The sequence below is a fragment of the Mercurialis annua genome, linkage group LG2 (assembly GCF_937616625.2).
Source record: "Mercurialis annua linkage group LG2, ddMerAnnu1.2, whole genome shotgun sequence".
In the NCBI taxonomy this organism is placed as follows: domain Eukaryota; kingdom Viridiplantae; phylum Streptophyta; class Magnoliopsida; order Malpighiales; family Euphorbiaceae; genus Mercurialis; species Mercurialis annua.
Window position 1 is genome coordinate 50,348,934 of NC_065571.1, and position 12,616 is coordinate 50,361,549.

The window sequence follows — 12,616 nt, forward strand, 5'->3', positions numbered from 1 at the left end:
CTAAATTTTCTAGAAATTAAAGCCCAAATACTATTGGGTTTTCATAAATTAGTAATGGACCTAGGGGTGTAAACGAGTTGGGCTACTCGTGAGTTACTCGAGATCGACTCGAAAAGAATTCGAGATCGGCTCGAAAAATTCGAGCCGAGCTCGAGCTCTAGCTACTCGAGCTTCATCTCGAGCCGAGCTCGAGTATTAATTGTTGAGGCTCGTGAGGTTCGCGAGTCTAAACGGGCCTAAACGAGCTTGATATTAAAAAATAATAATAATTTTTATTATAATTATATTATATTTTTTAGCTTTAAATTTAAATATATATCATATAAATAGGTCAAATTGTATATCATAAAGTGAAAATAATTAAAATGTATCAAATATGATCATTTTTTAATAATTATTTTTAATTTTATTAAATTCAAGTCGGGCTCGAGCTCGAGCTCGAGTAGTTCGAATATTGCTCGAGCTCGAGCTCGAGCTTAAGAATTTAAGCTCGTTCGAGCTCGAGCTCGAGCCTGCAAAACACACTCGAGCTCGAGCTCGAGCTTGGCAGTACTTGGGCTCGGCCCGGCCCGCCGACTCAACCGAGTGTTAAAATTCCCCTTCTCTATTACCGTCGTCACGGCAGCGTCACTTACCATTCTCACTCTCTTTCTTCTGGTACTTTCTTCGCGCACCGCCGCTCCGTACTCTTCTTCAAAGCAAACCCACAAACTTTGTTTCACTGATTGGAACAAGTGTCGGTTCACGGGCTTGCCTGAAAATGATGGAGGTGAGGAAGTAGTTCAAATTCTTAGTGTTGATAATGATTTTAACTATAGTGAAAATGGGTTTTTAGCAGAGCAATGTCAATATTTTGAATATGATGAGGGTTTTGTTTTTGGTGCTTGTAATGGCATTTGAACCATTGTTTCACTAAAATGAAAGCTTAAAAAATCCTGATAATTATCTACGTGAAACCCCAAATAGACCCAAGTAATTAAATTTTGTTTATACAGCCGATTTTTTTGATAAAATTTAATTTTGGAAGCAGAGCTGTAATAGAAATTGAGGAATCTTTGTTTCAATTCCATAAAAAAATTCTCACTCAATTACTTATCTTCCCTTGCAGTCACATAAAGAGCAGTCTCCCTCACTTGAAGATTGCTTAAAGCTGTTAAAAGGCGAGAGAGACGAGCAACGCCTTGCTGGATTGCTTCTCGTCACCAAATTTTGCAAAGGCGATGACTCTGATTCTCTTCGTCGTGTTTATGACGCTGTCGGCTTTCGCTTTCTTGATAGGCTCTTGAGGACTGGTACTCTCTCTCTTGCTCTAATCTCTTTCACAAGCTTATTTTGGTGTTGTTTGTAATACTTTTTAATTTGTTGGTAGGTATGGGTAAAGGAGCTGAGAATGAGGATGGAGCTAGCAACCGTGATGCGTATTTGCAGTTATCGATTACAGTTCTTGCAGCGTTTTGTCGTGTTCCTGAAATAGCGTCATCAGAAGATATGGCTGTCAAGATTCCTTTGATTCTGGAAATAATGTCCAAGTGAGGTTCCTGGCCTTCAAATCATTCTGAACTAAGTATATAAATTAAGTCAAAAGAAAGGGATAAATGCATATTTAGATAATTACTTTCTCGTCTTCTAACTCCTTATTACTTGATTTTTTTGGATGAAGTATTAGCTTAGCTCGGCAGCTAGAATTTTTCATGTATGAACTAACTCTGTATAGTAAATCTTTCGAGTAATATTTGACATTTTAGACTTTAGTTAAGGCTTTAGATGTAGTATCAGGCAGTGCAATCTTTGCATAAACAACGGTTATTTGGATGACAAAATTAGAAGGTTGTGGTTGATTTTATAAATAATTTGTTTCGATCAATACTTACTTTTATAATGCTGATTTTTCCTATGCCTCTGAGCCTCTGACTAATTTTGGCGCTTTTACAGATCCAATTCACCTATTTTGGAAGAATGCTATGAATTCTTGTATCTGGTAACAGTGTCTTCTGAGCATGGAGCCAGAATCTTGTATGAATCCGGAGGCTTGAAAATCGTAGCTTCCCAAATGTGTTCTCTTCCTGACGGTGAGCTATCTTACTGTTTTGTGTATATTGGATATTATGCATATGCGTTTATTACTTTATGAATAATGTGAATGGTAAATTTTTTTATTGATATTCCATTAATAATATTTATTCTGTTCGGTAACTCTTATGGCGCTTTTACAGCCATTAGTTTTTGAAGAAGATGCAAGTTTTGTAGACCATCTTTGACCTTATAGTGATGCCACACAATGTGAATTTACTGCAGGATGTCAGATGATGGAGCTTGCTATGAAAATAATACAATCTATACTGAATAAAGTACTTCAGGAATCCATTGCCACTGTCAACCCATCAGAGCTGTCAATGGTGGTAAGTTCAAAATTTTGCATGTCACACAAGTGTGTAGTCTACTATTCAGGTTTCTACTTGTTATATTGGGTTATAACATTTGATAATGTTTGTCTGATATTTTCTTTTCCAGGTGGTTGCAATATCAAGACAGTTTGCTGTATTACACAGTCAATTGAAGTTTGACGCACTTCACCTGCTCTCTGGTATCTTCTCATCAAAGTGCTCGGTATGATGTTACTATCCTGATGATGAATTAGAAAGAATGGGGTGGCGGCATTGTAAAATTGATGTAGCCACATGGGACAGGGTAGGGTATAACTTGCTTTTGACATATAGTTATTGATATTTGCTAGTTCTGAAACTCACTTTGATACTTTCTTCTTGTTTTAGCAATCGGTTCAAGATGCACTGCTCACAATTGCTAAAAACAGCTGGCCAGATTACATGCGTGTTGGAATTATGGCTATTTTGCAGAATCGTGTTGGTAAATAAGTCAAATATTATCTTCTTTTAACTAAATTCTGTTTCCAGAGTACATAACTTCAATATTTATTGAAACTTTCCACATTTTATTTTTCCATTTATCCACAGCACCTGGTGAAAAGCTTCACGCCCTTATTTTGGCTGAATCTACTATGTCTATATTGGGGGAAAGCTGGCTTATTGGTCAGTCTAACTTGCCTGATTTACAAGACCCCATGCCGGCTGACAGGTAACAATACATGCAGTTTTTGCGGTCTTTATCTATAGCCCTTTTTTGTTAATGAATTACGATATCATTTTCTTAGCATTCATTTGCAGATGTCTATTGCTTGTCTTGGAGTCATCAAGGGTTGAAATTGCTGTTTTGCTTAATGAGCTAGCCTATTTGAAATATGAAGCCTCCAAGAATATTTCAACTACTGCAGAAACTATATTTTTAAAGCAAAGAAATGTGGCTATTGCTTTTTCATTGGTGGAGAGGATAATCAAATTAGTATCAACGATGGCTGGAAATGAGGGTAAAATAATAGAATTTAACTACGATTCATGTTATTCCTAGCTCTAGTAATTGGCAAGAAAAGCACTGTGATATCTTGATTTTTGCTGAAATTTTTGTTTATGTAAACTTTATATGAATTGGATATCTACGCTCTTCATGCTGAAGCTTCTCTCTTACGCACCACATGTTTGTCACATAAATCTGTTTCTTATCTGATTTTATTCACTTGTATTTTGACACGTGCTTCCGCTCCTTCTGGATTTATCATTATAATCATCCTTAGATATATAACTTTTGGTTAAATCGTGTGCAGGACTCATTGGTGAAAGTACTTTTATAAAGGTGATCAATGGAATTAATGAGACAGTTAACGTAGTGCTAGAGTATCTACAAGATGCAAAGGTAATACTTTTCCTATTGTTAAATGTATTATGCTTCAGTTATATTGACCATTTTAAGTCTACAGGAACATGGGCAAAATAAGGGAAATGATCTTCTCGCTTCAGTTAGGATTGTTGGAAGGTATGTTGTATACTTCCTACTTACTTTATTATGGAGAGTAATCAAGATTTATGTTATTATGAAAAAAGTTATGTGCAGAGAGAGAAAATATTATTCCACATTCCACTCCAGTATTCCGAGGAAATTCTGGAAGCATATTTTATGAACTTCCTGATTCTTCTCGCCTCCTTAAATTTGATTTATTGGATTAATAATTTGGTTTGTAACAGTTATCTTGCTGAAACACCTGATGCGTGCAAAGACAAGGTCAGAGAACTTTTGGGGTATATGCTATCAGTTGAAGCTGAAGATGAACCAAGGTTTGTACTGGGACACTTTTAACATTTTGATAAAATATGCCTTTTTTTTTCCCAATATTTTTATATGCGAATGCTTTGTTACCCTTTTCTTTCAACTGGCAGCCCCTTTTACTCTATATGCTTTTTACTTCCAATGTTGTGTCAAATTACAATGGAGACCGAAGGATGTAAAGCTTTAGTTTCTTCTGGTGGTTATAAAGCTGTAAGTTCTCATCTAATGGTGTCAGTTCAGTTGGTTTTTCATATTGTACCTGATGCGGTTTCTAATTAACTAACTGACCATTTTCCCTCGGCATAGCACTTTGCAATATTTTGTACTCTGACGAGGCAGTAAAGGAGAGTTTATCTTGATCTCTGATTCTTTTCATTTTACAGGTTGTTCAATGCCTAATAAAAATGATTGGACCAAGTCGCTGTACAATTGAAGATAATAGCGGCATCTTTTTGGCATGTGATACAATAATGAGTTTGCTTTTGAAGGTAGATTTTCCTTAGACCATGTTTGGTTTAATGTATGGAACTTAATGGTGATCAAGTTTCATTATAAATTCAATAACCCATGTTTGGTTCACCGTAAATACAATATGTTGTAATCGTTTATATAAGGTTAAAGTTTTTTGTGGTTATTAAACTGTAGATATTTTATAGAAAGAGTTACCATCATTTTATTTGTTACATTTTGTTAACTGAAATTTTATTTCTTCATCCACGGGTGGTTACTATAGCAATTTAGGTCAAAAATTGCTTATATGGCAACGGAAATTTGTGTTGTTATAACCTCCCCTTAAAGTAAAAATGAAAGTTAAATTATCAAAATATAACAATTGAAACGATTGTAAATGTTTTGTAAAAGCCTATATAGTTCAGTAACCACAATTTTTTTAAACCCGTTTAAGTAATTGTATCACATATATAAGTAATTAAATTGCATTCCATTATGGGGAACCAGCAATGGCCTTATTTGTATTATGTTTACAGAGGTGATTACATTACATTACTATGAACCAAACACAGACCTTCGTGTTTAGCAATTTGATACTTTTTGACAATCCAAGATGTTAACAGCTTTTCTTCTTTTCTACATTTTTTCAATCAATAGAGGGAGCAAATACGATTTTCAATGGACGAATCAAGTGCGGTCGATCTTTTAACAGCATTGGGATATTGGGCAGGTACTCGAGTAACATCTTGCCTTTGTCTCGCTTATTTAATATGATTACTGAAATTGGAATTTCATGTGTCTCTCCATGGATTCTATCTTCTGAAAAAAAAAATACCCTTTGTAATTTTTGATACTCTTTAAGTTGTCAATTTCTTTTTCCGGTTGCCCCGCAGAGAATGCTGATGACCTATCTGTTACAACGATGGCTTCAAGTATTTGTGCTCTGATATTTGATTCTACATCAGAGCAGGCTCTTCTCCGTCATTCTAACTTTAACAGCAGCTCTCTTGATAGTCTATCACGGCTCATTGCAAGAAGTCTAGCTTTTCTTAAGCAGGTGATTTGTGAAAATGATAGTTGTTCGAAAAGTAGAGTGCATTTTATGCGTGATGTGCAGAGTAGATTTTGCTATTTTATTTCTTCAATCTATTTTGTAATGTTTGATTGGAGAAATCATTTGCACAATTTTATTCTCTGGCATTGGTTAGAAATCTGTAATTGTCTCATGTTGATGACGTAACTCACGAGTTCCTTCTCCATTGAATTCATTATAGGACATGTCTGATGCTGTTAAATCAGAAATGGATCTTCTTGAGATCGTTAGTTCAGGTTTGTCAGTTAATTCAATATATTGTATGATGAAGTTGTTTGCATTTGCCTAAGATTAATCTTTATGTACAAGATGATTCATTCTAAACTGATGCAGGATTTTCACGGTGGGCTCGTCGGTTTCCACATGTAAAGGAGGCAGTGGAGAGAATTTCATAGCTGATGTGGGATTAGTATTTTAGCCATCTGTAATAAGTTTATAAGTGTTTACACTGGCCCAAAAAGAGCTCATATGGGCTAATTCGGGTTTTTGAGCCCAAAAGCCATCAACTATCCTTTTATTCTTATCTTAACTTAGTAGTTATCTTTTTGTGTCATTATCTTATTTTTAGTCATTATCTTAGTTATTTATCTTAGTATTTATCTAAATAAGAGATTGCATCTCACTAGACTAGGTTTTCTATTTTAGGGTTTGTCCCCTATAAATAGCTAGCTTTAAGTTTGTAATAGTCACAACTCAAATCAATCAAAAAACAAACTTTAAAGCCTTGTGCTTTTCTATCCCCAACCTCCGCGGTTGGTTAATTTAGGAGTAGGAGTAGTTCAAACAATAATCTCGCCTGGGTTTCTTAACCTCCAGATTAATGTTTTAATTTAGATAAATCAACCCTGTTCAACTTTTTGGACCGAACCGGTTAAAGCATCGATCCACACAGTACCCATCTATAAATTCAAAGATTCGAGTTTGGAAATATTTTCCTGCGAACATCTTTTGGCGACTCCACTGGGGACGCGTTTATGGTGAGCACAAAAACCGGAACGATGAAGGAAAGTTACAGGTGCACTTGTTAACATAGCCGAGTCCAAACCGAAGTAGGTCGCACATCGTCAGGCGATTCAAACTCAGGCTTGGAGGCGATCATGACAAAGGGTGACAAGTCAGGGTTACAGTTGCCTGGGGACCTACGCACCCCCCGCTAGAACAATGACCGTCGAGTTACAGCCGCATGGGGACCTACGCACCCCCCGCTGGGACAAAGACCGCCGACCTCGTAGTCAAGCATCCGAACCAAGTACATGAGGAGCAAACAAATGACTATGTCCGCGACCTACCTCCCACTCGCCCCTTAAGGTCACGTGCCGATTTCACAAGTGTGATGAGATAGCCCAAAAATCGGCGGGTACTTGATGGGCGATGCATCAGATGGGTGAGGCCATCAAAACAGTGATGAATGGTCACACGGTCATTCAAAGGGAGATAAAGGTGGATTTTGGTAGTTTAACATGTGTTTATGAAATCATTGGCAAAAATTTTATGAAGGCGACGTATTGTCGAGAATACCAATACAAGGGCCGAGTTTCTCCAAACACTAAATGGACTCGGAGTCCATGGGGTATTGGCCGAGCAAGGGTGACAATCTAAAATTGGACGATCATGGGCGATTACATTGGGTGATTAAATTGGGCGATCTCTCTAAAATTATTGCGAAAGGAAAAGGATGGCGCAATCACGGTGTGCTAAGATTGAGATTTTTACGTCAAATGGGCGATCAAGGTAATTTAAATGAATTCATAGACAAATGTTGCCGATTTATTTAAAGAATTTTAGTGAAATGGTTGGGCCAGTCTATAATTTGTCTCGTCCATGTATGAGTATATATGGGGATCACATGGCCGATCCAAATAATCTTTATTGGTGATGGTATAAATCGGCTGCTTATATATTGTGCTGTGACCAATTAGTGCTACTAGTCAATTATGGTATTGAATTGGAAAATTTAATGACAAATAAGATGGCCATTCAAAATGAAAAGAGTGGACGAATGTTCGTGGATTGACTTTTCATGCAAAGGTGATTGATGAATATGGCTTTTACCATGCAACTTGGCCATTATATTCTATAATAGGTTACATGCTCACGTGATCGCCATGCACCTGGACATTAACCTGTTATCTGATCCAGACATGTTATTAAAGGCTCCAATTGATACAAAAGATATTAATCGCCAACATGACGATTTTTATAAAACCGATTGATTATACGTCATGGCAAAAGAAAATCGGCCGAAGTGAAACATTCAGGATACACGAGAAAAATTCGGTCTAAGCGGCCGATTATTAATAAAAAATTGGGGACTAGTATTACGTGACAAAAATTCAAAGTTGGAAGCACATCGTCAGGCGATTCAAACTCAAACTTGGAAACGATCATGACAAAGGGTGACAAGTCAGGGTTACAGCTGCATGGGGACCTACGCACCCCCCGTTGGGACAATGACTGTCGTGTTACAGCTGCAAAAGGGGACCAATGCACCCCCCGCTGAGACAACGACCGTCGACTTTAAAGTTGGGCATCTGAACCGAGTGCATGAGAAGAAGCCAAATGACTATATCCGCGACCTACCTTTCATTCGCCCCTCAAGGTCACATACCAATTTCATAACCATATGCAGAGGTGATCTAAATCGGCGTACAATTGAAGGACGAGTCAAAATATGCCGATTAAATGACTTAAAGAGAGAGTTCATGGAATTTGTGATATATGTCACAGTTTAAAGTGGAAAACTCGTCGACAAGCAGAGTACAATATTCATGACTGATTAAAGAGTGGAGATTAATTTTTGTCAAATTTACACGGCCAAATTGCGAAGTGGTGTCAGATGGTTATAATCGGCCAAAATGCATTCCTTGGTTAAATCAGAAAAAGTTGTTATGGCTTTCAAGGTCCACTAAGTGTCCACATGTCAAGATGAAAATCTTATGTGATGAAAACAGAGAAGAAAATAAGCATCCTTGACCTTCTAAATAAACAACCGAATAGAAATATCTTGGAAGCAATTTGGATTGATCGGCTACACACATTTACTCACAACTGAATGAAATTGGCCGATTGGATAATTAGTTGTCCATATTCTACATTATGATCGGTCAAACATTTAATTCTCAAATTTTATGACACCAAGACCGATCAATTTTCATATAGTTACAATCGCTCAAGACAAATGCCGATAATTTAATTTAATTTTCGGTTTAGGAGACCGATTATTAAATGATTTATGACATGTGATAAACTACGTCTTTTCACCTTTCTTGACATTCAGCTAAAAAGACGTGGAGGGCATTGTTTACACTGGCCCAAAAAGAGCTCATATGGGCTAATTCGGGTTTTTGAGCCCAAAAGCCATCAACTATCCTTTTATTCTTATCTTAACTTAGTAGTTATCTTTTTGTGTCATTATCTTATTTTTAGTCATTATCTTAGTTATTTATCTTAGTATTTATCTAAATAAGAGATTGCATCTCACTAGACTAGGTTTTCTATTTTAGGGTTTGTCCCCTATAAATAGCTAGCTTTAAGTTTGTAATAGTCACAACTCAAATCAATCAAAAAACAAACTTTAAAGCCCTGTGCTTTTCTATCCCCAACCTCCGCGGTTGGTTAATTTAGGAGTAGGAGTAGTTCAAACAATAATCTCGCCTGGGTTTCTTAACCTCCAGATTAATGTTTTAATTTAGATAAATCAAACCCTGTTCAACTTTTTGGACCGAACCGGTTAAAGCATCGATCCACACAGTACCCATCTATAAATTCAAAGATTCGAGTTTGGAAATATTTTCCTGCGAACAATAAGATAGCTTTTTTTTAATCATAGATTAAAATTATTGTATCTTTTTTGTAAAATATAAAATTAATTTTGTGATATTTTAGTTTTATTTAATCTCCTGAAGTAAAATTATGAATATTTAAATTTAGTAACGTAATACACATTTTTTTTTGGTATGAGCATGGGGTGTCCTAAACGGGTTCCAACTATGAAAGGGCACCTTTAAGCATTCCACATTCAAACCATTCGAGCCGGATAGGTCTCTTGTGGGAGGCAAATCTCTGGCCTCAAATTTAAAACGGCTGCATACATGAGTAATACACATATTTTAGGGGGGTGATTTTTCAAGTTTTTAATATTTATTATTAATTTAGGTACAATACTTGCATGTATGTATATTTTTTAATCAGAAAATAACATTGTAGTCAGAGGCGGCCCATAAATTTTATATAAGATGGGCAAAATTGTATCGAAAATTTATAAGATGAGTGATATAAAAAATTTAAGGTGGCCAGTGTTATAAATTTAAGCTCGTAAAATTATACTACTAAACGTAGCTATTCATATTTTTTTAGTGATTTAAAAAATAAGGTGGTGAATTGCCCACTATAAATTTTTTCTAGGTCCGTCTCTGATTGTAGTGCTCACAGGAAGAAGATGTATGTAAATGGTTTTAAATAATTATCATGTAAATGTTCTCAAACTTTTTTTTTACCGCAATAGATAAATACAAAATGGCAAAGAAAAACAAGGCAATAAAAGAAACATATTAAAACAAGTAAACTAAACTGGAGCCTGCTGAATTTGATATAGCACTGACGCTTTAGTTAATTGAGCCCATTGATGCGCCAGGAAATTGTCGTTGCATGGCATTGGAACCTTGTCGTATTGAAGGATTTTTGGAGATGCCAAATATCATCGCAAATACCCTGACATGATATTATAGATCAATGATGTGCTATAATATTTGAGGTTACTTGGAGTGCATCACCTTCGAAAATGACATTTTTCCAGCCATTCATCAGCGCCCAGTTCATGGCTTCTTTTAATGCCAAAAATTCTAGGATTCCTGGGTCCCAAATGTGTCTAAATGTTGCTGAAAATTTCTGAAGCCGTGCTTGTGTGGCATTTGTAACCACAACACTAATACACTCAAATTTGTACTTATTGTGAATAGCTGTATCATAGTTGAATTTGTAAAACTCTGGTGGGATGGTGGAATTTATGCCGCCAGTGTTATGATTGTGTGTACTGCGGTCATGATTGCTGTTGTCAACACGGATTGCTTCTTGAAACTTGGAAATCTTGCATGGCTGAGGACAAAAGAAGAATGGCCTCTGTGTCTTGCTGTTGAAAAATCTTCTTGTTACTAGACTTCCAAATATGTCACATGATGTAACAAAATTTTGCGATATACTACCCCGAGGGACCTTGTTGTTGGAGATGGTCTGTAATTTCCTTCCACAACATTGAAAATGAAAATATTGCTACAAATGACCTGAAATTTAGAAGGGAAACAAACCATATTTGTATTTTACCAATTCTATTTATGGGGTTCTTACCATTTTATATTTAATTTTTTTGGTCCATCTACTACTATTATTTTGGTTTAGTTGTCCTTTTTTTTTAGGAAGTTTAGTTGTTCTTATTTGGACGAAATTTTGCAAATTCGTCACTCCCGTTAGCGAGAGTGAGAAAAAAAAAACAATTGCATAATTGATGTCCTAAAAAAACTTTTCAAATGAAATTGGTATAGTTTAGAAATTCCTATAGTGAGTTTTATTTATATTTCTTTTAAGTTTTGATAAACAATAATCTGGTACGTGAATGATAAATATCTAATTAATAAAAATGATGTACGAGAACTTGAAATGAGTTTAGCCTTTTTCTTCTTTATCCAAACGAATTAAAACTAGGCATCCGAACAAGTAAAACGGCGTAATACAATGTTATGATATATAGGGGTGTGCATGGATCCTGGATAATTGAGCTAAAAACCGGATTGAAAATATCCAGAACTGAAAAATATCCGTTGACCATTAACTTTTCCCGAACCGAAGCGTATCAAAAATTTTATTGGTATGGTTCTGGATCCTTTATAAATAACCGTACCGAGAACCGAACCGAACCGTACCGAACTTATACTCGAAGAACCGAGATTATATATTATAGGGTTAATTGCAAATTCATACACGAATTTTACCCTAATTTGCAATTACAACATAAATTTTAAAACTTTGCAACGTTAGTAACCAACTTTACACTTTTGGCAAATCGATACACCAAACGCGAAAAACACTAACGTGGACATTATAATATACCGCCATGTGTCGTTGCGTAATTGGTCGGTGTGCCAATTTGCCAAAAAATGAAAGTTGGTTACTGATATTGTCAAGTTTCAAAGTTTATGTTGTAATTGCAAATTAGGGTAAAGTTCGTGTATGCATTTGCAATTAACCCTATATTATATATATATATATATATATATATATATATTATTTTATTTTTAATTTGATTATTATATTTGTATTAACTTTAAATACTAAACATTAAAATTATTTTATAAAATTATATGAATTTATCAAATATTTAATAATTATTCAAAGTATTTTTAAAAAATTGATATGAACAATTTACATATTCATTATTTTTTATTATTGACAAAATTACATAATTTTAACAAAAATGATATAGTTTAAACTTGAAAATAGATAAAAGTATTTTTACAGCTTTCTTTATCTTTTCTAAAATAGTTGACTCAATGTGTTGAGAAACCGTTCATATAATTTGCGTTATTATTAATGAAAATTTTAGCCTTTGAAAAAAAGAGAATGGATAAAAGTATCCTTATCATATAATTAAAAATTTAATTTTAAATCGAACGATAATATACATGTTGTATCCTTTTATTTTATTGGTAATTATTTATTTGTGATAATTGAAAATATATAAAAAAATAAACGAGTAGCTAATTAATTTTAAAAGTCAAAATAATATAGGGAACCGATTTTCGCGCTCCAAAATGTATAACTGCGCTCCAAAATATTTTCATATAGGCTAATATACCCTCATAGAATATCATTACTCATACCGCAACAATCTCGATTCAAGAATTT

The 12,616-nt window shown here is 35.0% G+C and overlaps 1 protein-coding gene across 1 annotated transcript; it reads left to right on the forward strand.

Moving 5' to 3' along the window:
- Positions 1–607: 607 nt before the first annotated feature.
- Positions 608–6,444, forward strand: LOC126670451 (uncharacterized). The gene is made up of 18 exons (XM_050364183.2): positions 608–769; positions 1,109–1,292; positions 1,370–1,529; positions 1,933–2,069; positions 2,296–2,399; positions 2,512–2,607; positions 2,772–2,865; positions 2,973–3,093; positions 3,183–3,382; positions 3,677–3,765; positions 3,830–3,885; positions 4,095–4,184; positions 4,287–4,386; positions 4,560–4,664; positions 5,284–5,356; positions 5,520–5,683; positions 5,901–5,955; positions 6,053–6,444. The coding sequence occupies exons 1-18, from the start codon at positions 761–763 to the stop codon at positions 6,112–6,114; spliced, it is 1,899 nt and encodes a 632-aa protein (XP_050220140.1). The 5' UTR covers positions 608–760; the 3' UTR covers positions 6,115–6,444.
- The last annotated feature ends 6,172 nt before the right edge of the window (positions 6,445–12,616 follow it).

Bases quoted from the DNA above. Each gene is read 5' to 3' on its own strand.
- LOC126670451 (XM_050364183.2), top strand. The intron at 2,866-2,972 runs GTAAATAAGTCA...ATTTATCCACAG, and splicing joins TATTTTGCAGAATCGTGTTG to CACCTGGTGAAAAGCTTCAC. The intron at 3,766-3,829 runs GTAATACTTTTC...TTAAGTCTACAG, and splicing joins AGTATCTACAAGATGCAAAG to GAACATGGGCAAAATAAGGG.